The 24990-nt window shown below is 39.9% G+C and overlaps 1 protein-coding gene across 2 annotated transcripts in view; it reads left to right on the top strand.

Annotated features, from left to right (window-relative positions):
• The window catches only part of fbn2b (fibrillin 2b), a 74323-nt gene that overhangs the window by 42660 nt on the left and 6673 nt on the right, over positions 1-24990 (top strand). For both annotated transcript variants that reach the window (XM_007552740.2, XM_016671839.1), the window contains 48 exons: positions 4012-4164; positions 5135-5359; positions 5475-5618; positions 5797-5916; positions 6012-6137; positions 6233-6355; positions 6897-7172; positions 7270-7323; positions 7409-7534; positions 8707-8832; positions 8988-9107; positions 10321-10458; positions 11762-11812; positions 11981-12106; positions 12191-12418; positions 12522-12647; positions 12756-12884; positions 12981-13106; positions 13484-13609; positions 13743-13865; positions 13969-14094; positions 14309-14434; positions 14982-15104; positions 15263-15385; positions 15827-15952; positions 16039-16161; positions 16490-16612; positions 17341-17502; positions 17609-17677; positions 17775-17900; positions 17996-18121; positions 18213-18362; positions 18474-18545; positions 18645-18770; positions 19565-19690; positions 20643-20768; positions 20868-20984; positions 21295-21423; positions 21521-21640; positions 22189-22314; positions 22403-22555; positions 22647-22712; positions 22802-22927; positions 23205-23324; positions 23407-23529; positions 23672-23803; positions 24319-24444; positions 24688-24894. In XM_007552740.2, the coding sequence (XP_007552802.1) occupies positions 4012-4164; positions 5135-5359; positions 5475-5618; positions 5797-5916; positions 6012-6137; positions 6233-6355; positions 6897-7172; positions 7270-7323; positions 7409-7534; positions 8707-8832; positions 8988-9107; positions 10321-10458; positions 11762-11812; positions 11981-12106; positions 12191-12418; positions 12522-12647; positions 12756-12884; positions 12981-13106; positions 13484-13609; positions 13743-13865; positions 13969-14094; positions 14309-14434; positions 14982-15104; positions 15263-15385; positions 15827-15952; positions 16039-16161; positions 16490-16612; positions 17341-17502; positions 17609-17677; positions 17775-17900; positions 17996-18121; positions 18213-18362; positions 18474-18545; positions 18645-18770; positions 19565-19690; positions 20643-20768; positions 20868-20984; positions 21295-21423; positions 21521-21640; positions 22189-22314; positions 22403-22555; positions 22647-22712; positions 22802-22927; positions 23205-23324; positions 23407-23529; positions 23672-23803; positions 24319-24444; positions 24688-24894 (6264 nt within the window). The remainder of the gene's footprint in view (positions 1-4011; positions 4165-5134; positions 5360-5474; positions 5619-5796; positions 5917-6011; positions 6138-6232; positions 6356-6896; positions 7173-7269; positions 7324-7408; positions 7535-8706; positions 8833-8987; positions 9108-10320; positions 10459-11761; positions 11813-11980; positions 12107-12190; positions 12419-12521; positions 12648-12755; positions 12885-12980; positions 13107-13483; positions 13610-13742; positions 13866-13968; positions 14095-14308; positions 14435-14981; positions 15105-15262; positions 15386-15826; positions 15953-16038; positions 16162-16489; positions 16613-17340; positions 17503-17608; positions 17678-17774; positions 17901-17995; positions 18122-18212; positions 18363-18473; positions 18546-18644; positions 18771-19564; positions 19691-20642; positions 20769-20867; positions 20985-21294; positions 21424-21520; positions 21641-22188; positions 22315-22402; positions 22556-22646; positions 22713-22801; positions 22928-23204; positions 23325-23406; positions 23530-23671; positions 23804-24318; positions 24445-24687; positions 24895-24990) is intronic.

The following is a 24990-nucleotide window of genomic DNA, read 5'->3' on the forward strand; positions in this document are numbered from 1 at the left end:
GGAAGCAAAGCAGAACAAAGAGCTTGTTCTGCTTTTAATACTGGTAAAATGTATTAAGTATTTAATATTTAGGTGTTTTTATGGGGTTGTGGCTCTTTCAGATCAATTTGAGAAGTAATTTTGATCATATTTCACATTTTATCGTATCATGTAGCGTGGGGCGCTGGTCTTGGTCTTGACTCGGTCTCGACTTCCCTCGGTCTTTGTCTTGACTTGGTCTTGGACCCTAAAAGTCTTGGTCTTGTCTCGGTCTCGATACATTCTGGTCTTGGTCTTGTCTTGGTCTCGAGTTTGGTGGTCTTGACCACAACACTGAAGGGAACTATAGCTCCCTTCTGGCCGGACAATGTCCAGGAGTTTCCTGGAACGGACTGAAAGGTGTTAAGATTGCTGGGTTTTTCTTCTGGACATGTTGCCACCAAGAAAGCAAAATGAAACCTTTGGCATATATTCAGGCATTTAGACAAATGTTTATGGGCGCACAGTTGAGGAAGTCATTTGCTCCACATATTGTGAAGATCTCACGAGACTTTTTCCGTCAAGTAAGAGGTTATTTTGACATCTTAGTGATCTGGAGATTAGCAGATTTTGTCAACAGAGATATCTGATATCTTATCCTTAAATATAACTGGGCATTCAGTATTTTAGTTTGAAAACTCCAGTTTCACTTGTATTTTCTCAGCGAAAATTTATCTGGGTGGCTTTCTTTCAAAGTATTTTTTTCCACCAAAAGCATGTATCAATAAAACTAGCTGTTCTTGTTCCTGCCAAACAAATAAAAAACATGTTTGCTGTTTGGTTATCAACTGTTTTAATGCTGGATCTTGAACTGGTTGCGTCAACAAGCTCAAAACGTATTACAGGAAACAAGGCTTTTAGCTGGCAGCTGGATTTTAGCTTTTTTGGCAGTTTGATGGGAGAGTTTCCTTAACACAAAACAAAGCTCAAAGTGTTTGTTTACTGAAGTTGTATATTTTTTTTTCTCGTGAATGTTTTATGAGAAGAGAAAAATCAGTCAGCTTTGACATAAACAGTAGAGGAGTATTTGTGATATCTTTTTAAAAAGCAGGAAGAAAAATGGTTGCACATTTACAGAACTTCCAAATGAAAGGAGAACTGAAGTCAAACAACCTACAGCATCTTTTCTGTATCTGATTAAGGCCTTTCATTTTTTTTTTCTTGTTTCTTTTCTTTTCCCTCAGTGGATGTATTCCTGTCACTTTGTTTCCGTCTTACTGGTCCAATCTTTCTTATTTTTAAAGCAATAAAATATTCCCTTGGTGAACATCTCAAAAGATTTACAGTAGAGTGTTGCTGTTTTAGTGGATATGAGCACATTTCCATCTCCTTTAAGTTCTTTGTGTTGCACTTAGTCTCCAAAACTGAGACATTCTCACACTCTCCCACTGAGTTAAAGTTTTATGTCTGTCCTTTATGTTCTCTACTTCCTCCTCATTCTCTCTCTGTCCTACATCTTCTTTATTTTATGGATAACTGTAAAGCAACCAACAGAAGACAATAAAAAAAAACCCAAAAAAAACTAAATGCATAAGCAAATGACACGGGTATCTTCCGTTATTTTTCTGTTCAAATTGACAAACGCATATCTGTAAATGCAATTACAAACTAAATCTTTTCATTGTTCCAAACCAGCAACCCAAAGCCATAACAAGAGCTACAAACCACTGCAGACATTTTCATACCCATTGAACTTAATCCTGCAAACTACAAATGTTTTTGATAGAAGTGTTGCATGATTTGACGGAAGCAAGATTATGTGTTGTTTTCAAACATCTTCAACAAGAAAAAAATCCATAAACTGTAGTTCATGCCCAAAAAAGGTGCAATATATAGATGAGATCAAAATGTAACATTTTTGACTTACATTTGTCACCTTAAATGTGCAAAAAACTTGAAGCTGTAACTGCAGTGAAAACCTTTAAAACTTTTCTTTGAAAACCATGTGTGATTTTCCTCCCACAGTTGTTCTCTACTTTGTGTTAAAATCCCAAAAGAGTACAGTTGTTTGGCTGTAACTTGCTGACATGTAAAAAAAAAAGTCCCTTGTTTTCCTTTTTTAAAATCCTAACATAAAGAGAATATATGAGACTGATTGATGGTTTTCTTTGTCTCTTGTTCTTGAAACAGGAAGTTTGTCCTGGCTAGGAAACGTTACTGTGTGTTTTGTGTGTTCAGGGATGTTCTGCTCACTGGTGAACTAGGCCAGTGGGAGCTATTTCACTTTAAGGGCTGGGGAAGAGTTAGCAGCGGGCACCGACAGCAATCAGAGCCTATATCCTGTCGCATGGTAAATGCACGAAAAACGAAGACCTGCCTGTCAGTCAGTCTGTATAAACACCCCACCAAACGAAAGTATATGCTTCTGTGATGGAGCAACAGAAGTGAGTAAACCGTAGTCTGGATCTAATTTAAGTCATCATCATCTTCATGAGAAAACCCCACACACCACAACTTCACTCACTCTGTTCCCTCTTTCCCCTGCCGTGCCTACAGCTCCATCATTCTGTGGTTTGTGTACATGCTGGTGTATACATATGGGGGAATGCATACCTATACGTCACTGTGCCTCTACATGCGTACGTGCGCTGCTCTGTATAAGCTCCCAGACACAGCACAGCCCCTCATGTTCAATCTAATTGGCAGGAATTGCTCCACATGGAACTGATTAATTCCAGACTGCTGGCTCATTAGTGGGTTAATCGACTTGAGACCCTCCCCTCCTGTCCCCATTCACTCCTCTTTTTATTTTTTCTTCTCCAGTTTAGCATTTCTTTCAGCTTCCAAGTTAATACTCACTTGTTCACTGCTACTCTCTCTTTTTATTTTATATGGTTATTATGTTTATTGCCCAGCTGTACCAGAGCACCCTCTCCATATATGAAAGTTCACTCTCCTGTCCCACTGACCTTGACCTGGAAAGCCGTTACAAATGCGACCCCTTTTTCGGAGGCCCTTTAGATGTAGGTATTTAGGCGAGGCCCCAAGCAACCATTCCTGCTGTGAGCGTATAAAAAGTCTTCCTCCTCGGGGACCATCGAGAGGGCAAGCCAGTCCAAGGACTTTTATAGCTCCAGTACGTCTTGGTTTAGGTGTTTGAATGTATGTAACTCAATGTTCACAACATTACAGTATGTTGCAACATCATTCATACATATTGAACTTTTCACACTTTGTCATGTTGCAACTACTTTCTAGAGTGGTATCTAGAGAAACTACTCATTAGCTTGATCAACATCAACAAGAATCCAGAGAAGTCCCTACTAGTTTATAAACCACTGACTACTTATTCTTTAACATGGGGTTATATTTTTTGTTTTTTCTTCTTTTGCTCTTTCCTTTGGTTTATTGTGTTGTTGTATTTCTTCCTAACTCCTGTAAAGCACTATGAATTGCCTTGTTGCTGAAAATGTGCTATATAAATAAAAATACCTTACTTTACCATTCCGTAGTAGCTTCACTGTATTTTATGTGATAGGCCAAAGAATTAGCACATGATTGTGGAAAATGATACGTGGTTTAAAAGTTTTCTCTACAGAAAAAGTGACTGTGCATCAGGGTTGGATTTAGGTCTGTGTTTGACTGGTCCATTCTAATACATGATCCCTAAATCAAATACATCAGCATTTTTAGTGTTATGGGACAAACTGAAAAGTTTAAAGGGGTATCAATATTTTTACTACATACAATAAATCTAAATTTCTTAAACACAACTTTTGGATTCACAGATTCTCCACCTTAAACATGTACAGTCACTGTTTATGCAGCTTATTATTAGGTTTTTTTAAACCTGTAAATAGACAAATGGCTCAGCAGTTACAGTCAATAATGTAAATAAAACCACAAATTGAAGCTACCTCATACACATTCAAAATCACCAATAAAAAAAAGGTTGTTTGTGTAGCTTTGAGATTTCTTTAGATTTTCTTTGTCAGATTATGTTGTTGTCTGATTCGTAATTTTGCTGTTTAATTTTTTTCCTCCTGCTCCCAGATCAGCGCGTGGGCACCTGTTTCTCTGCTCTTGCTAATGGTCGCTGTGCTGCGGAGCTGAATGGCCAGTACACGAAAATGCAATGCTGCTGTGAAACAGGACGCTGCTGGGCTTTGGGCCAGATCCCAGAGATGTGTCCTGTCAGAGGGTCCGGTGAGCATGAACCTTTCACAGAACAGAAAACATGAATTATGCTAAGGCAATTCATAGCAAAGGCTAGGTAATTCCTATGGATGGACAGTCCAGACTCTCTTGGAGTCTCCATATTAACGTTCTGTGATTGGATGTTGCTACAACTGTCTTCTAAAACCACAACAGTGCTAACGTCAGCCAAATGAGAAAGGACAGTTGCAGGTTTTTCCGATCTGGAGCATCGACTCAATCTGAAAGGATGTCATGAAAGTCCAAACAAAGAAAGATGGAAAGTATTCAGTCACCCATCATTTCGTCATTTAAACAATAATTTGAAAGCATCGCTGTGCCTGAGTCCGTTACTCTCTGCTGATCAGTTGCAGGAGTGTCTGTTTCACCCGTGAACTAAAATGTGTTTTCAATTATTTTAGATAAAAGATATCCTGAACTTATTTTACTTGTCAATGGCATAAACCTGTAGAAATAATATAGAATATATGGTTTATGTGTTAACAGATTGGACCATTTATTTTTCTCACAGGTAGTAAATCTCATGCCGGTTGACTCAGAACTGTTTCACAGACACAGATAATACTTCAGCTTTATACAGCCAATTAGACATAGAAAAGACAACATTGCCTTTTGTCTGAACAATTTAAAATTGTTGTTGACGAGTGAAAGGCTAAATGATGTTCACCGATATCCATTGATGTGTAAATGTGTTTGAAAGTTGATTGGAGCTGGTGAAATGGGGTAATCTAATCTGACTTTCAAAGAGGTTGGTTGATTAAAGTAGATTTTTATGTGACCTATTGACTAAAAGTCACATTGTTAACATTTTTTCTCCTACTGATTGCCCTAAAGCAAGCTGGTTTGAGTAATTGACTACTTTGAGGATTTCCATGAGCCATTTTGTTTCATGCATGAATCGAGTGAAGCAAACCGATCACAGCAAAACTCTATTATTGTTTTCCATCTCTTTTTCTACAAGATGAGTACAGGCGTCTGTGTATTGTGGGTGTCCCACAAGGACTCCCTCACACCTTCCCCAATGGATACTTCCCCAGCAACAACGGAAACTACGGATTCAAGCTGCCCAGTATACCAAACGGTAACGGGAATGGAAGGCCACATACCAATGGAGGAGGGGACGGCTTTGGAGACAACGGAGGGACTTTTGGGGGGAATGGAGGAGGCCTGAATCACCTGAACATAGGTGAGTCCCTTCAATAGATCTGAGTGATTAGGTTTACTGAAACCAAACAGAGAGTATGGCACCTACACGATCTTTTGTGAACGTTTATTCTTTTTTGTGTCCGCTGTTTTCTAAGGCACCGTTTCTGTGAATGAAAGCCTTGACTTTTGCCAACATTTTACCCACCTGTGCTTAAATGGACGATGCATCCCAACACGTGGGAGCTATCGCTGCGAGTGTAACATGGGATACAAGCAGGATGTCCGCGGGGAGTGCATTGGTAAGAAACATGCCCATGCAGTTTGCACTGGACCACAGAACCACATGTGATGCAGTCAAAGTTACAACTTCGTTTCAGGCTCTACACTGCCATCTCCTGTAAGATTAAGGAACTTAATTAATGTCCCGGTTGATTATTTGTGATTTGTTTTTGCTCTGTTTTTCCTATATACATATAGATGTGGATGAGTGTTTGAGTAACCCATGTATCAATGGCGACTGTGTCAACACACCTGGGTCGTACCACTGCAAATGTCACGAGGGATACCAGGGGACCCCTACCAAACAGGCCTGCATTGGTACATCTGAAAATGCCTTCAGCATGCACAAATTAATCATAGCAGAGTCAAATGTTTCATGAACACAATTAACAGATAGTCTCACCTCTTTATAGACATTGATGAGTGTATCGTGAATGGAGTGATGTGTCGTAACGGCCGCTGCGTCAACACAGAGGGCAGCTTCCAGTGTATCTGCAATGCTGGCTTTGAGCTTACTCCGGATGGGAAGAACTGCGTTGGTGAGGAAAAAAAAGCAAATGCAAAAACATGGCTGAACTTCATATGGACGAGGTCGTTGTCATGACAATCATCAAACTTTTATTGGTTCTGCCAGATCACGATGAGTGCGCCACTACCAACATGTGTCTCAATGGCATGTGCATCAACGAGGACGGCAGCTTTAAGTGCATCTGCAAGCCGGGCTTCACTTTAGCACCCAGTGGCCGGTACTGCATCGGTATGACCTAGCATGTGTAAATTTGGTGAAATCTCAATGATCATTTCTTTTTTAAACCAGAAATTTTGTTTCATTTTTTTTTTACTTCCTCACAAGTTGCTAATTCCACTGCTATGGAATCTTTCCAACTTGCTACCAGTTCATTGGATTTGTAAAAGATTTTGTAAGAGAAACATGCATCTTCACAATTGCTAACCTTCTAAGTAGAAGATATTTCATCTTTTCACTTAAAGGGTTTTATCACTTCTGAAAAGAGTCAAAAGATCCTCATGAAACAAGAGAAGAAGTTTGGTTGTCTTCTACTTAAGCACTTAGGATCACACACTCAGCCTGTATTCTTCTTTTGAGGTTTAAACTACACTACAAGTAGCTGCCTGCTGGCTAGGTATACTGGAAGAAAATTCTAATAAAATTCTGATCTAAAAGTAGGTTGGGATAAAATTGTCATGACAGGTTATGAAATTAATTTATAGGCATAAATCATTAAATACTTTGTATTTACCTCATGGTGTCCTTCTGTTGCGCCCTCTCTTTCCATCAGACATCGACGAGTGCCTCACACCCGGCATCTGCATGAACGGCCGCTGCATCAACAGCGAGGGCTCCTTCCGCTGCGAGTGCCCACCGGGTCTGGCTGTTGATGTTGATGGAAGAGTGTGTGTGGACACACACATGAGGACCACCTGCTACGGCACCATAAAAATGGGAACGTGCTCGCGTCCGTTTCCAGGAGCGGTGACCAAGTCTGAGTGTTGCTGTGCTAACCCTGAGCATGGCTTTGGAGAGCCCTGCCAACCCTGCCCATCCAGAAACTCAGGTAGTACCTTTGTGTCAAAGTTGAGACTAAAAAAAAAAAAAAAAAAAAAGAAAATCTGCTTAGTTACGCTGTTTGCTGTTCAATGTTTCCCATTCAGCTGAGTTCCAGGCCGTATGCAGTGGTGGTATTGGTATCACAACTGATGGGAGAGGTAAGCCTTTTTCATTTAAAAAAAATAGTTACTTCATTCATTTTTATCTCCAGCATCGTCTGAGTTACATTTGATGGTCTCTTAGACATCAATGAGTGCGCCTTGGACCCAGAAATCTGCCAGAATGGCATGTGTGAGAACCTCAGAGGAAGTTACCGCTGCATCTGCAACATTGGCTACGAGTCTGACACGAGTGGAAAGAACTGCGTCGGTGAGTCTGTGTTTGTTTTCAGAGCTTAACTTTATGGGGAGTTTATAATATTTCTTCCTGTAAAGAAAGGATTCACAGATGTTTCAGGGCTGCTGTGATTATAAGTGTGCTACAAATGTTAGTAAAAGTCAAGTAGCTGTGTCTATGACTTGTGTGTTTGGACATCTGCAGTGCCAGGAAAAACTATTCAAACCCCCTGAATTGTCTCTCATTTTCTGTATTTTACTGGAATTCTATGTGAGAAACCAATAGAAAAAAATGCCTAACTAGAAAATGTATGCGTGTTTTTCATTGTGTCAACATAAAAGCTGCAAACAGTTCTTTGAAGACTGTGGTTATAATGTAACTAAATATGTTTACCTGTGTGTGCACTGGCACACTATAAATGCAGCAGTTTTGCTCTCTTGCCAAAGCATTTCAGGGGCTCCTTCCTTTTACTTTTATGGTCTAAGGTGCACCAAAGACTTTCAATAGATCCAAAACATTAAAGATTTATACTTTGGTACAGTGTTGTAGACTGGAGAAGCAGTATTTTGTACCATTAATAGTGAAACTTTGACTGTCTTGTGAAACTTGTAGAAATCATATTCTATACAATTACTGAAATAAGTTCAATAAGTAAGCATTGATCATGTTTCAGCACTTTCTAGAGAGCTTGCAAAAAAGCTTTAGTTGCTTCAAAATATTAACATTTTGCTGCAACTTAATGAAGGAAACGGTGAACTCTCGACCTTTTTTAGAGCTCTTACCATCCATCTCAGATGATATGAGTCCTTCCCCAATCATATTTGTCTCTTCCTTTCATTTTAGATTTTTAAATTAATTATCTCAATTCACAAGCAAATACATTTAGTAGGAAAGCTACTTCCTTAAATCCACCTCCTGCTTAACTAGAATGTAACGTTTACTCCAATCATTTTTTTAGCCAAAAAAACGTAAGACTCTGTCATCATGTTTAAAAATTAAAATAAGCAATGGAAAATGCTTGAGATTTATTTTATGAATCATGAAAAGTGTGTGAAAATATGCCATGTCAACAAATATGGATTTGCTTTTTTTTACAAGGAGTGTTAACAGGTTTTTAGTGATGAGCCTGAGCGATAATGATAAGTAAACAATGCAAATAAAGCCTCACGATGTTGAAAAGAGTTTTCTCTCTGACCTACTGGCAGATATCAACGAATGTCTGGTGAACCGACTGCTCTGTGACAACGGACTGTGCAGAAACACCCCGGGCTCCTACACGTGCTCCTGCCCCAAAGGGTTCGTCTTCAAACCTGACTCTGAGACATGCGAGGGTGAGTTCTCACTCCGCCAAAGTCATGTTTGGTTGTTTTTATGTTCTTTGTTTCTATCTGTGGATATCATCTGCAGGTGGAGTTACTGCCAGATGTGTTAACTTACTAAAAGTTACCTTTCCCTGATTCCTAATGTGAGTTTTTGCATGTCCCAGATATCAATGAGTGTGATTCCAGCCCATGCATCAACGGACTATGCCGCAATGTGGCCGGTTCCTTTAACTGCGAGTGCGCCCATGGCAGCAAGTTGGACTCCACGAATACCATCTGCGTTGGTAAGACAGTCGTTTAATGTGAATTATGGCAGCAACATGGAGTAAAAGAGATTCTGGTGGTTGATTTTTTTACCTTTTCTTTTGTAATTTGTTAATTTTCCAGTTTAGTCTGTTTCGATTTCTCCTCAAGAAATAAGCAGACCAGATTCATCTGTACAAATAAAACCCAACTGAATGACAGCATATCAGCCTTCTCAGACTATAGCTTTCTAATATTTTCTCCTCAAAATTTAGAAGTTTGCCATTTTATACATACAGATTCTGCTTTACATGACTCACAGGAAAATATAAGTTCATCATCAAACACTTAAAATGGTGTGGGTGTTTCTACATGCCTCTGCAAAAATAGGTGTGGAGACAAATTACTAGTAATTTCAGTGAAAACTGGGGCAGGTGCACACACACTGTTATTTAGAAAATATCCCAAATTTTTCTAAATTTGGGATATTAAAATTTAGCTTTGGTTCAAAAGGAGATCATAGTCATTGAAACAGATTAGAAATAATAAGTTGAAATGAGAGATTATATTGTAAAGTAAGACAATTATTTCTTTCAGTTTTCAAAGCCATACACTGATAGGAAATACAACTAGAACAAACATTTTGGCATCTACTACTATATTAATCACAAAGTTCACACATTGCATTGGCTTTCTTTCAGAGGTCTACTGATTCCTCTAGCTTTTCTGTTTCCTGCTCTATATTTCCCAGTGGGAAGAGATTAGGGAAGTAAAGCGTGCTTTTGTGTTTGGGTGGTCGTCTGGATTTGGTGGAAAATCTTTGCTATAAGGAATGCAGGGTGGGATTAGAAAATAACAAAAATGCACAGATTTATGACATTTACCTAGCTTAACCTTTAGCCTCAGACAGAAATGCTTATTATTTAAGAGTAAAATATGGAAAGTTAAATATTTTTAGAGTTTTAACATGATGTCACCCAAGTTTATGTGATAATGCTAATGTGGTGAGGTCATCTTTGATCAGCTTAGCTGTTTGGTTTATATTTTGTGTCCCACAAATACGAGTTTAAGAGGGAAAAACTGGCTTGGCAAATGTTTTGTTTGGATAAGAAATGTGCTCACCACATTTCGCAGCCTGTTGTTTAGGTTTTTTTGTCTGGGGAATCCTGAGTGTTAACAGAACTGTTTGTTTCACCTAAAAACACCACAAAGTTCTTTAGATAAAGTCTTCTCTGTTCTGCTGCGGCCCCACAGACAGCATGAAGAGCACTTGCTGGCTCACGATACAAGACAACCGCTGTGAGGTAAACATCAACGGAGCCACGCTGAAGTCTGAGTGTTGCTCCACGCTGGGAGCCGCCTGGGGCAGCCCCTGTGAACCCTGCGAGATCGGTTAGTTCACTTATCCTAAAACACGACTTCATGAATGTTTGTTAGTTTGGGTGTAAAGCTGACATTCACTGGCTATTCAGTGAAGCTACATAATTTGTTGCAAATATGTTATTGCGATGATGTGGCTGAAAATCTTTTGCACACTTGACTTTGTTTGAATTGCACAATGTCCCCACCACTCTGCATGACCTCTAGCGTCTCTAAATAAATGTTCTTCTTGTGGGCATTAAGCCACATTGGAGTTCATTTAACTTGCTAGATATAATCCAGCAAAACTGTTCAATAAATCACAGCAAAATTAAGCCAAACATTTAGTGAGTCTTTTGTTCCTGTTACATATGAGAGATGATTCTGATCCTGAGGAATCAGTCTGAGCTTCATAGTGGAAGGTGAAAACACCATTAATACTTTCATCAGCAGCATGAGAGAATGCAGCTGACTGGATATTATGTGCAGAGAGCAGCATCTCCATAGTAAATATCATACCAATGATTACTTGGTTTAAAAGCAACCAGCATATGCACAATTTGGAGATGTGAGTTCTTTTTACCAGCTGAGAGTCACATTCCATTGGAAGCTGGGCACATACCAATCTCTCTGTGCAAAACACCTGGTCGTAGGAGTGCACATATTCGTAGTTAGAGTTGGATTTTTTTTATTTCAGCTGCTGCATTTGGATTGTAGCCAGAGCCATGGTGGGATTCAATGCACCCCACTGACATGTTGCCAAGACTAATATAACAGATTACCTGGAGTTCTACCAAGAATCCACCATTGGCATACAGCACGTTTGTTTGTATCTTTAATTGCTTAAAACTCTGCTGTCGCAAACCAACCAGTTAATTTTGTCTGAATGTTTTTTTTAAGTAAATCAGATGTGAGTCTGAGGTAACGCGTCCCATTTTCTCAGAATAATGAGGGTAAAAGCACAAAAAAAGTCTCTCTCAGCATGTTTCTCCATTAGTGGTTCAGTCTTAATTCTCCAATTCTCAAAAAAAAAAAAAAAAAAAAAAAGTTACCCAACACGTTAACTTATCTCTGACAAAGCAAAGAGTTTGATAACAAACAGCAGATATCCTGGCGTTGGTGCTCGTCTGTTCCCTGCGGCATTCACAGTTTTCCAATCAATAAACTATCATTTAGTGGCCTAATGAGATCACTCAGACGTTAAAAATCTGTGTATGGGCCACGAAATTCATACTTGCACTTTACATAACGTTGTAAAATGTTATAAATCCACATTGGTGTAATTATTAACAAAAGAAACTGTATATACTGTATATAACATTATTTGTTTTCTTAGACACGGCTTGCTCTCGAGGATTTGCTCGCATGAAGGGCCTCGTCTGTGAAGGTGAGTGTATTTCATATCAATGTGTGTGTGATGATTCTGTGTGGCCCCTTTATTTGCCACTGATGATGCTGAACCTGTGTTTTGTACGTTGCAATTATACCTCAGTCTTATGATTTTTCTTTCATTTTGAATGTTTTATGCATGTGTCAAACTCTTCTCTCCCTGCAGACATAAACGAGTGTGAAGTGTTCCCCGGAGTGTGCACCAACGGGCGGTGTGTGAACACCCAGGGATCGTTCCGCTGCGAATGCGCTGCAGGCCTGACCTTGGACAGCAGCGGTCGCACATGTGTGGGTAAGAGGAGCTTAGATGATAAAACCGCCACTTCTTCGAGTCCAAATGCAGAAATCCTCATTTGGTTTTGTGCACTTTCTCCAGACATGCGCAGTGAGCAGTGCTATAAGAAATGGCACGAGGATGAGTGCGGTGAGCCGCTTCCGGGAAGGTACCGTGTGGACATGTGCTGCTGCTCTGTGGGTGCTGCTTGGGGGGTCGATTGTGAGGAGTGTCCTAAAGAAGGAACATCGGAGTTCAATACCATCTGTCCCAGAGGTCGTGGCTTTGCAAACAGAGGAGATATTCTCACCGGCAGGTCCTTCTATAAAGGTACTTAATGTTGCCTGCAGGTGGGGAGCCAGTTTGTGGTAGAACCGCACTGAATTCACTGTGAGTTGGTTGTTAATCACTTTTTAAACGTGTTTCTTTACAGATGTGAACGAATGCAAGGTCTTCCAGGGCCTGTGTACTTATGGAACCTGCAGGAACACAATCGGCAGTTTCAAATGTCGGTGCAACAGCGGTTTTGCTCTCACAGCCGAGGAGAGAAACTGCACAGGTTCGAACTGGGTGACAGAGGCTCTAAATTTAAGATAAAAATAAACTGTTAAAATTTTCCACAAAACAAAACAAAATGTTTCCTTTTTTCTGTGTACCTTTGTTTCAGACATCGATGAGTGCCGAATCTCCCCTGACCTCTGTGGCCACGGCACGTGCGTCAACACACCCGGCAGCTTCGAGTGTGAATGCTTCGAAGGCTACGAAAGTGGCTTCATGATGATGAAAAACTGCATGGGTAAGCTTGAACTACAGAAAAATGTTGCATGAGCTCATTCTTAACACTCATTTGGTAACTTTTTAAATTATCTTATGGTTTTCTAATTAATGACAGACATTGATGAATGTGAGAGAAACCCCTTGCTGTGCCACGGAGGAACCTGCATGAACACAGAGGGAAGTTTTGAGTGTGAATGTCCTGCAGGATATGTGCTCAGCAACGATGCATCTGTCTGCGAAGGTAGTGATGACTACAGTCATAATACAACATTTCAGTATTAGAAATATATGATATATGATGAAAAATCATATAGAGAAATATTTCTGTTTAGAGAAATAAAAAACGTTAGCCTTCATTAGTTGCAAGCCTTAATTATTAAAATAGATCTTGCAATATATTACTTGTGTAATAAATCTCCAGAATAGATTACTTTCCCTTTTTGAGCTGAATTAATTGTTTAAATGAATTTGTAGTGATATCTTTTATGTTTTATAGTGCACCTGCATATACATGTATATCCATCCATAAAAGTCAAATGAGTTCATTGCAAAATAATCAATACATTCTTGTATTTCAGAATGTGTTATGTAATTTCTTTTATTTTTACCTTGGTTTAGATATGAATGAATGCCAGCTGAGTGACAACTTGTGCAGAAACGGACAGTGTGTCAACATGCCCGGGACCTACCAGTGCTCCTGTAACACCGGGTACCAGGCCACACCTGACAGACAGGGCTGCGTCGGTACGTGGAAAATTTGTTCTCATATTGAATAACATTTTGATAGAAGTTGAAATCCATTCGACTTTAAGTTTTCTGTTTTCACTGAGACTGTGCATGTCCGTCCAATGTGTAACGACGACGACCTCTTCTCCAGATATTGACGAGTGCACCATCATGAACGGAGGTTGTGAGACTCACTGTACCAACTCTGAGGGCAGCTATGAGTGTAGCTGCAGTGAGGGCTATGCTCTGATGCCTGACCTCAGGACTTGTTCAGGTATTAAAACGCTGGATATGCTTTACTGTACTCTAGGAAATTTGTGTGTTTACTTTTGCCATTTAAAAAAAACAAAAAAAAAACTGTTCCTGCTGTTTGATAGATATTGATGAGTGTGAAGAGACTCCAGAGGTCTGTGATGGAGGCCAGTGCACCAATATTCCTGGGGAATATCGTTGTCTGTGTTTTGATGGATTTATGGCTTCCATGGACATGAGGACCTGCATCGGTAAGAGGAAAATTCTTCAAGGTTCTTTTATCATTTTATTTTTGGCTGACGCATTATTTATTTTCTCCCCGACTTGTGCTTAGGTTCAGACATGTTATGACTCTGTTTTGTCTTTTGTGGGACTTTCTCTGTCAGTCTCACTTTAAATCATCCTGAGCTCCGTCGAGAAAACTCTGCTTGTGTAACCGGTCTCTGTCCATCCCTGTCTGCCCAGATGTGAACGAATGTGATTTGAACCCAAACATCTGTCTCCACGGTGACTGTGAGAACACCAAAGGCTCGTTCATCTGCCACTGTCAGCTGGGATACTTTGTCAAGAAGGGATCCACAGGCTGCACAGGTACACACACACACACACAAACACATCAGTGGAGGTCTGAGCCAAGTGTTTAAATAGGTCAACCATTTATTCAAATTTTTCAGTTCTACATTTTTAGAAAATTATATATGTAGCTCGAGAATGCAATCAAGAAATAAGTAACAAGTTGTGGTAGATGGTGAGGAAAATTTCCATGTTAGTAATGCATTATTTACAATAAATGTAAATTGTTATCAAAAGGACAGAAATAATTTTTAAGATATAATTCTGCGGCCAAGGCTCCTTATTGCCATTTAAAACTGTTCTATTTTCTTTGTGATGCTTTTTTTTTAGAAATGAAAATTCAAAACTGTTCAATTTATCAGAATCTAACAAAGTATATTCTCTCCTTTCCTGGTTAACAATGCACTGCATTTGTGTGGGAGTTTTTTTTTTTTCCCGGATGCTTTCAACAAATTCAGAACCACTTTTTTTTACTGATGATAGTTCTTGTGGTAGTTATTTTTTTCAGTTCACATAACATAAACAGTATAACTGTTGGGTATTGCTGCTGTTTATTTCTCTTCAGATATTGATGAGTGTGAGATTGGAGCCCACAACTGTGACATGCATGCTGCTTGCATTAACGTGCCGGGGAGCTTTAAGTGTCGCTGTAGAGACGGCTGGGTGGGAGACGGCATCAAGTGTGTGGGTGAGTCGATTACTCAGATTGACTCTGTAAATACTGAAGTTGTGGATTACTATTTCCCAATATTTAAATCGATTTAAATTCAATGTAATTACCTAATTTTGTCTGGAGCTGTAATTTATTGCCAAGACTATGGTGACATGATAATCTTTTGTTTCCAGATTATGATGAATGTGCCTCAGAGGACCACAGTTGCCACCTTAATGCAGATTGCGTCAACACACCAGGGTCATATAGGTGTACGTGCAAAGAAGGCTTTAATGGAGACGGCTTTTCGTGCTCAGGTAAGAAAACTACTCTGATGTTGGATGCTCACTTGAGAGCAGGTTTGGTCAAATAGTCTGTACTTGAAATGAAAGTTTGACTTTCAATAAAGAGAACGCAAACTTTTTAGAAAAAGACCGATAATCTAAATGCGGTTTAATAATGTGAATAGTGCACCTACTACTTCTCAGACCTTGCTAGCGAAGAAATATCTAGGCATATTGCAAATAATTTAAAAAAATAAAATAAAATAAATAAAAAAAACACAATAAACAATAAACTGTCTTGAGCCAAAAATAACACTGCAAATATCTTGAATGTAAGAACCAAAGGCATCAGTTGTTGATTGAAAAATAAAGGCTGTCTTTTCTAAATTATTCCTTTTGTTTAAGTGTGAAATTTTATTTCATTCAAGTCTAGCTTGGCATTGTTTAATAATGCATTTCTTTGCTTTATTGCAGACATGGATGAATGCGCAGACAACGTCAACCTGTGTGAGAACGGGCAGTGTCTGAACGCTCCTGGAGGCTACCGCTGCGAGTGCGAGATGGGCTTCACGCCCACGGAGGACAGCAAGGCCTGCAAAGGTGCAGCACTGATTCTGGCAGACTGCATTACTTTTCCATTCAAGTAGTGTAGCATAATAACCTTGTCTTTGGTATGTTCCCTGCAGATATCGATGAGTGTAATTTCCAGAACATCTGTGTGTTTGGAACCTGTGAGAACCTGCCAGGCATGTTCCGCTGTGTTTGTGACGATGGCTACGAACTGGACCGCAGTGGAGGAAACTGCACTGGTAACTGTCACGCTGAAGTTTAAATAAATAATACAAGGCTTCATGTTCTATTTTTCAAATTGACCACATGGCGTTTATAACCAAGTCCAACAAAATGAGTGATAAACAATAAAGAAACAATCTACCATCTAACTCAGTAAACTTGATAAGTTGCTGATTTCATTGTTACAAACTGCCGTGCAGAACAAAATTCTCTGAATTATTAGTTTGTGTGGCAAGATTTTTTTATAAAGACAATTGCCAAAAATATAAAACTGTTATACTTCCCGTGCAAACATTTAAGTTTGGCGTTTGTTCAAAAACGAGTGTTTTTTTGTGTGTCTTCCAGACATCAACGAGTGTGCTGTCCATGTGAACTGCCTCAACGGACTCTGTGTGAACATACCAGGGAGCTACATGTGTAACTGTCCACCTGATTTTACACTCAACCCCACTGGCGTGGGCTGCGTGGGTGAGTCACATTCAGCTTATCTGCAATAAGAAGATTTCAAGATAGTCCTCCAAGTGCAATCTTGGATATGATGAAATAGATGAATGAACTTCATACCAGCACAGAAACTGTGTCAATTCATCCCAAGCTCCAAATTATGTTTACTCAAAAATGAAAATAAAAAGTGTTTTAATAAATAAATGACACAAGAACAATTTAAGTAGCACTCCAATGTTTAAATTAATTAACCAACTAAACGTTTTTCACATTGCACACATCATCAAATCAGCTGTGGGCACAGGCTAACCTGATGCAACAAGTTAATAGATTTATTAGTTGGTTAATATAGGACACATTAAGTACCTAAAGTGTTGACGGTGACATTTCATTGCATGTTGAGATCTTCCTGTAGGTAATAAGTTTAAAGCATGCCACCTAGTGGCAGAAGGAGGAAGCTCTCAGGAACTGCCATGAAATGGCAACAATTATTTCCATGTCTTTAATATTTCTTCAGGGGTGCAATTGTATATTTTAAGTTAAAATCAGGGGCGCAAAAACATAATATTTCCTTACTTTTAAAGCTGGGGGAGGAGTCAGCTACTTGCTCTATAGTTTCCACCTCACACACAAAATGCCGCGTCTCATAACTACATACGATAAAACTTGGAGAAATTCAGAATCTGTACTGTTTGGTGTTTAAATACTTCTATGATTTATTTAGGCTTAACAGTGCTGTTTACTCCTGTCAGATACCCGTGTCGGTAACTGTTTCTTGGACATCCTTCCTCGGGGTGACGGAGGAATCTCCTGCAGTGTGGAGATCGGTGTGGGTGTTACACGAGCGTCCTGCTGCTGCTCCGATGGAAGAGCTTGGGGAAACCCTTGTGAACTTTGCCCAACATCCAACTCCTGTATGCATCCTCGGAACCAAAATCCACTCATTTGCCCTGTAATGATTTGTTTTGTTTTGTTTTGTTTTTAAATCACAGTGGTTGACTGTTTATTATTTCCCTGTAGCCGAATACAAGACTCTCTGTCCAGGAGGAGAGGGTTTCAGACCGAACCCCATCACCGTTCTTCTGGAAGGTAGAACATACTGCTTTCTCCTTTTTTTCATGATACATGTTAACAGAAAAGGAATAACGTGACAAAGACTCATTTCTCTATTTGCCTAATCTTTAAGACATTGACGAGTGCATGGAGTTACCGGGTCTCTGCCAGGGTGGGAACTGCATTAACACATTTGGTAGCTTCCAGTGTGAGTGTCCGCCAGGCTACTACTTGAACGAAGAGACGCGCATCTGTGAAGGTATCTGCTCCTCCTTTAATGGTGAAGACATTACAAAGTGAATGCAGTTGAATGAATTTCATTTATTTAGATTTTTTTTTTTTTTTTTTTTCCAGACATTGATGAATGCACTACTCATTTTGGGATCTGTGGGCCTGGAACTTGCTACAATACATTGGGGAACTACACTTGTGTGTGCCCCCCTGAATACATGCAGGTCAATGGAGGAAACAACTGCATGGGTGAGTGGTAGAGGCTCCCTCAAATAAATACATTTACTGCAAACAGTTTTGTAGCGTATTGGAAAGTTCTCATTTCTGCCTTGTAATGCAGACATGAGGAAAAGTGTTTGCTACCGCAACTTCAATGACACGTGTGAGAATGAGCTGTCGTTCAACATGACCAAGAAGATGTGCTGCTGCGCCTACAATGTGGGCAAAGCCTGGAACAAGCCGTGCGAGCCGTGTCCTACTCCTGCCACCAGTGAGCCGCAACAAAAACCCAGAACAATGCATTAAGTAGACTTATTGAACAAAATGCTCACTGACATGTTTCATCACTGCCACTGAGTCTCCTCTGTGCTGATTCGTCCAGATGCGTACCGGACGCTGTGTGGTAACCTCTCTCCTGGCTTCATCATCGACATCCACACCGGCAAACCAGTTGGTAGGTCATGGTGAATCCAGCAGCGGTTGTCAATCAATTTCAAATGATCACTTTCAAAGCTTGTTGATGCTATTTTGTAACTGTGCTTTATTGTCACAGATATTGATGAGTGCAGAGAAATCCCGGGTATTTGTGCTAACGGAGTGTGCATCAACCAGATTGGAAGCTTCCGCTGCGAATGTCCAATGGGCTTCAGCTACAATAACATACTATTGATTTGTGAAGGTTAGTCTCAGCTCAAATATCTTTTATTCTTCTATCTGCTGCATTATGAATTTTCCTGGGGACGACATGGAAATAACCAGACAATTTCTTTAAAAAGCATTTTAAAACTAAAAGTTTCTTCCCTGTAGTGCTTTTGTAAAGGCTACGTTTTTGACTAAGTCTTTAAAAAAAAGAAAGAAAAAAAAACATATAATTTAATGTTAAAGTAATGTTCATTAATAGAAAACGCATTCAAATTCAGAATAGATTATTTTAGTAATTCCATTCACTAAGTGATACATATTGTATTGATTAGTTGCACACAGACGCCATAAAAAAATTTATATTACAGATTATTTTTTTGCAAATTGCTGTCAAAACTATATTGGCCTTGTATGCATTCTCACACCACCCATACTGTTTTGACAGAACAGACACATGCTGCATGCACCAATGCACTCCATATCACAAAGAACTTACTACTAGAAGTGCTGGTTAAATAAATCAGTGATAAATGAAGTCGTACCAGGACATGCATGCTCAGTTAAAGCATGCACATCTCTCTTACTCACTGGCAGTGAGGTACGTTCACAAGCCTCCCGGTTAATTTCTGCTTCAGTTATCATGAATTATGTTCTTGTAAAGGCAACTGTGTCCGGCAAAGTCATCAATCAGAACCTGGGAGCATCTTCCTGAACTCTACAACTCCATAATGGCTTTTTTGTCCTGTCGTACGCAGTCTCAGAGCCAAATCTGATGAGTTATGGAGCTGGTGATCGATGTCTATAGCTTGTTATTTTCTATTTCCACCACAGATATTGATGAGTGTAACAGCGGGGACAACCTGTGCCAGCGCAACGCAAACTGCATCAACATCCCAGGCAGCTACCGCTGCGAGTGCTCCCAGGGCTTCAAACTGTCCCCCAGCGGGGCCTGTCTGGGTGAGCTCATGTTTACCTTCACAGATTACCAGCAGGGACGGGCTGGTATTAAATTTGCATCGTATGGTAATCCCTCTGTAAAAACAGTATCACAGTATTTACTCAAAAAAAAAAATTAATAAATAAAGGTTAAACAAAATAAATCACAAGATGTAACTGCTTTTATTTTGAAAAGCAACACATATTTCTACAAATACTTATAAATGTAGTGTTTTCAACATGTAAAATATTCTTTTTTTCAAAGAATTATGTTCTTATTTTATTTTGCGTACCATTACAAATATAACTGGATATACTCCTTTAGTTCCTGGATGTTTTTTTTTTTTTTTTACCTCTTTCTGACCAACTGCTGAATTTGTCGATTTTGTAAGTGAGGGAAAAAAGTAACATGTTTTTAGACAAGCCAGGGTGGAGAGTAGTGCTATATCACCCCAAAAGCCTGGAAAAAATGTTTTCTAGACAACTTAAACATTTAAAGACCAGACGTTAAAGAAATCAGATATCTCATTATGACGTCAAGAGAAGGCTGATGGATAATTCAGACCAATAAGGAATCAACACATAAGGTTATTATAATGGTATAATACATATTACTGCAAGTTAAGATTAAATGCTTCACTTTTCTCAATGTATTTCATTAGTTCTTGTGCTTGAGTCCATTCTGACATACAGGGGTGGCCAAGTCCAGTCCTCGAGAGCCACCATCCTGCAACTTTCAGATGCATCCCTGCTTCAACACACCTGAATCAAATGAATGGCTCGTTATCAGGCCTTTGTAGAGCTGATCCCGGTCTGTTGGAGTAAGGATACTTCTAAAACTTGCAGGATGGTGGCTCTCGAGGACTGGACTTGGCCACCCCTGAATACTTTATTAGTTAAACTTTCATCCCTAGATTGTAAGTTCATGCTTAATTATGGAGGGAAAAAAAAAATCAAATATATTTATTTGCAGATCGCAATGAGTGCCAGGAGATTCCTAACGCGTGCAGCCATGGGCAGTGCATCGACACTCAGGGCAGTTATCGCTGTCTCTGCCACAATGGCTTCAAGGCCACTGCTGATCAAACCATGTGCATGGGTAAGGGTACAGTCTAAAACTTTCTGATACATAAAAATGCTGTATGTTAGCTTCTCACAAATGAAATCATGTGGGGGGTTTTTTATGCGTGTGCTTCAGACATTGACGAATGTGAAAGGCAGCCGTGCGGCAATGGTACCTGTAAAAACACGGTGGGATCCTACAACTGCCTCTGCTTCCCTGGATTTGAGCTCACACATAACAATGACTGCATGGGTAGGAACTGTTCACTGTTCTGCTTCAAAAACACCAACAGCAAGCTGTGTACTTTAAATGTCAAAGTGTTTCAGGGATTCAGCTACTGTCATGTTGATTACATTTTATACGTCTATATTTTAATAAAATAAGCTGCGTCAGCATAACATTTAGCCACGCATTAAATAATACTTGAATATGCAGCTTTCTTTCTATTTTTGTGTGTGTGGTATAGCCACGAGAAAACTCATTTAGCTTACTTTTGTCATTCGGTTATTTTTGTCAAGATTTTTCACTGTTTTTCCTAATCACTCTAACATTTTCTTTACAGACATAGACGAGTGCTTTGCTCTGCAGGGCCAAGTGTGCAGGAATGGACAATGCATCAACGGGCTTGGTTCCTTTCAATGTCTATGCCATGAGGGTTACGAAAACACCCCCGATGGAAAGAATTGCATTGGTAAGTCACAAGTTCTAGTAGATGTGTGAGATAAATGTAATCCACTAAAAGTCACACTGGATGTAAAATTATGCTTTTAAAATGATTTTCCCCCCAGATATCAATGAGTGTATTAGTCTGCCTGGAACATGCTCTCCGGGAACCTGCCAGAACCTGGATGGATCTTTCAGATGTATTTGCCCTCCAGGTTACGAGGTGCAAAATGACCAGTGTTTAGGTAAGAGGAAAAAACTTCAATACATCATGATTGTTGACACACACCATGACATATTCAGTAAAAAAACAAACAAACACTGAGGTATCTGCAGGTTTCACTTTTTAACAACACAGTCAGTCCATGTTTTACTCGTGTGGATATACATAACTGTGTTACAGCAGTGAAGATGTCTGGAGATAATGTCTGTCCCACTACTCCGCACTTCTGCTTTTATACAACAGTGTCTTTTTTGTGTTACCACCAGCCCACCTCACATTTATTTATAAAATATCTAATAGTAAGATCTTTTTTGGCAACTTCGCCCTGCCCACCCCAAAAAACTACCAGTTTTCTGTATGGAAAAAAATGAACACTTTCAGTTTATTGATACATCAGCCATATATGGTAGTCCATTTGTGCATTTGCAAATTCCTGTGGCTGAGAGACTGCAAGGTCTCTTTTTGTCAGTAAAGTGCAGCTATAAATTAGTTATGTGCTATTACTTAAATGGCTGAAGTCTTGACTAACACCTTTTTCTATTTTTTTTCTTTTGCACACCATCTTACTAGATATTAATGAATGTGAAGTAGAGCCCAACATCTGCCAGTTCGGCACCTGCACCAACACCCCAGGCAGCTTCCAGTGCTCCTGCCAGCCGGGCTTCGTACTCTCTGACAACAAACGGCGTTGCTACGGTAAGAGTTACCGCAATGCTGAAGTTCAGAAGTGTAGCAATATTTACATTTTGTGCTTCCTGTTAAAACCGCTTACGTTTTATGGTAGACACCAGAGAGAGCTTCTGTTTCACCAAGTTTGAGGCGGGCAAATGCTCGGTCCCTAAAGCATTCAACACCACTAAGGCCAAGTGCTGCTGCAGCAAAATGCCTGGAGAGGGCTGGGGGATTCCCTGTGAGCTGTGCCCACGAGAAACCGATGGTGTGTAACACACACATACTCACCTTTTCACACATACGTCTGTACACAATGTCAACCATAAAACATTGACATTTTGTTGACACTTCGACAGCTGCTTTCAACACTCTATGCCCCTACGGCCTTGGAGCTCTGCCTGGACCGGGTGACACTCGAGAGGGTTAGTGCTGCAACTGTGATCTGATGTCCTGAAAAAAAAGAAAATTACAGATTTGTTTAAATGAGCTAGCTTGTTCTGACTGTGTGCAGATATGAACGAGTGTCTGGATAATCCTGGAATTTGCCAGAATGGAATATGCATCAACACAGATGGCTCTTTCCGATGCGAATGCCCCTTCGGATACAACCTGGATTACACTGGAGTCAACTGTGTTGGTGAGATGACTTATAGATGGATGTTCAGTTTATAGAACAAGACCAGGACTGAGCTATGGTGTTAAATGTTTCTAGCTAACAGATTTAATCTCTAAAGTCACTATTATCACTGAATTTTGCTTGACTTAGACTGTGGATTTATGTGCATGTGTGTGTGATCGATGTAGAGTTTTGGGGTGCTTACTAATGGTCATAAAATCAACATCCATTATACATTATTATACATTTTTATATATTAATACTTTGTGTGTTTGCTCCTGTGATTCGGTTTCTTCAGACACGGATGAATGCTCCATTGGGAACCCTTGTGGAAACGGAACCTGCACCAATGTAGTGGGAGGCTTTGAGTGTTCGTGCCAGGAGGGCTTTGAACCGGGATCCATGATGACTTGTGAAGGTCAGTGGATCACATCCAAGAATACTTATTTTATGGACATCACCCCTTAGTAATGACTCTCTGTCCCTCTTCTTGGCTCAAGACATTAACGAGTGCTCCCAGAATCCCCTCCTTTGTGCTTTCCGTTGTGTCAACACATTTGGGTCCTACGAGTGCATGTGTCCTGCCGGCTACGTGCTGCGAGATGACCAGCGCATGTGCAGAGGTGAGATGGCAGACCAGAGATAACACTCTCACTTTTACCTCTTCTCCTCTGTTCTAGTTTTTGTATAAATATGAGTAATAGTATTTTACAACCGTGTTTTTAACCAGTTGCCTTATTTATATATTTTTTTAACCCTAAACAGATCAGGATGAGTGTTCGGAGGGACTAGATGACTGCGACTCTAAAGGCATGACCTGCAAGAACCTGATTGGAACCTTCATGTGTATCTGCCCTCCTGGCATGCAGCGGCGACCAGATGGAGAGGGATGCATGGGTCAGTAGAAATGTGCCAGGTTATAGTTTACAGGATTCCTCTGGAAAATTATGAGATTTTATTTAAGCATTTTCGAAATCAGGATAGGGATGGAAAATGAGAATATTTAATTTACTAAAAGTAAGTAGCTCCTATTTGGGCTCTTTTTATGTAAGTGGTGTATAAAATCTACTCACAGCTTGTTTATGCTTGACTACATGAAGACTTGAGGTCTTTAGTTGGCCTTTTCAGGCAACATTTTTGTTAATCACTGACTTAAAAGCAAAAGATGTATGCACATTCTCTAGGTTGTCTTGATTAAGTATGACTCAGAATAACAGATGTCTGTCGTCATGAATGTCCATCTAGCTACTTTTCCATCCATGTCTATCCACCCAGCCATTCATCCATCTGTTTTCATCCCTCCATATATGCTATAATTTATTCATCCTGCCATATTGCAGCAACTTTGTTGCAACAGAATTCTCCCTTTTCTTCAGACTTTTTTATTCCTTCACCTGTTTGTTCTGCTGCAGACTTGAACGAATGTCGTGCCAAACCTGGAATCTGCAAGAACGGTCGCTGCATCAACACGGTGGGAAGCTACCGCTGCGAGTGTAACGACGGCTTTGAGCCGAGCTCAACTGGAACCGAATGCATTGGTAAGACCTATTCCGCCGGTTGTCTCTCGATTGACACTAATTAGTCTTTCTTTGCGTCTGTCATTAAATTTCTGTCAGCATAACCTCCTTTTTGTAATAAAATAACATTTTTGCTTTTTCTTTATGACCTCAACAACTTTTCCAACTTCCCCACAGTTTTGTGTCCTTGAACACAAAACTGTGGGTGATCCTAAATCCAAGAAAGCATTCAGATATAAAAACACTTCTTCTCTTTTCCATTAGACAACAGAAAGGGCTTCTGTTTCACAGAAGTCCTGCAGACTATGTGCCAGCAATCGTCAACCAACAGGAACACTGTGACTAAGTCTGAGTGCTGCTGCAACGCGGGTCGAGGCTGGGGGTCACAGTGCGAGTTGTGTCCTCTGCCTGGCACTGTGCAATACAAGAAGATGTGCCCTCTTGGACCTGGATACACCACAGACGGTAGAGGTGAGTAGCAAACTATGATCTGCACCCACAATGTGCTCCTTTGAAACAGGAAAATTAAAACAAAGATTGTAATAATGTTTTAATTTTCATGTGATT

Source organism: Poecilia formosa, unplaced genomic scaffold, assembly GCF_000485575.1.
Source record: "Poecilia formosa unplaced genomic scaffold, Poecilia_formosa-5.1.2 Scaffold52, whole genome shotgun sequence".
Classification (NCBI taxonomy): domain Eukaryota; kingdom Metazoa; phylum Chordata; class Actinopteri; order Cyprinodontiformes; family Poeciliidae; genus Poecilia; species Poecilia formosa.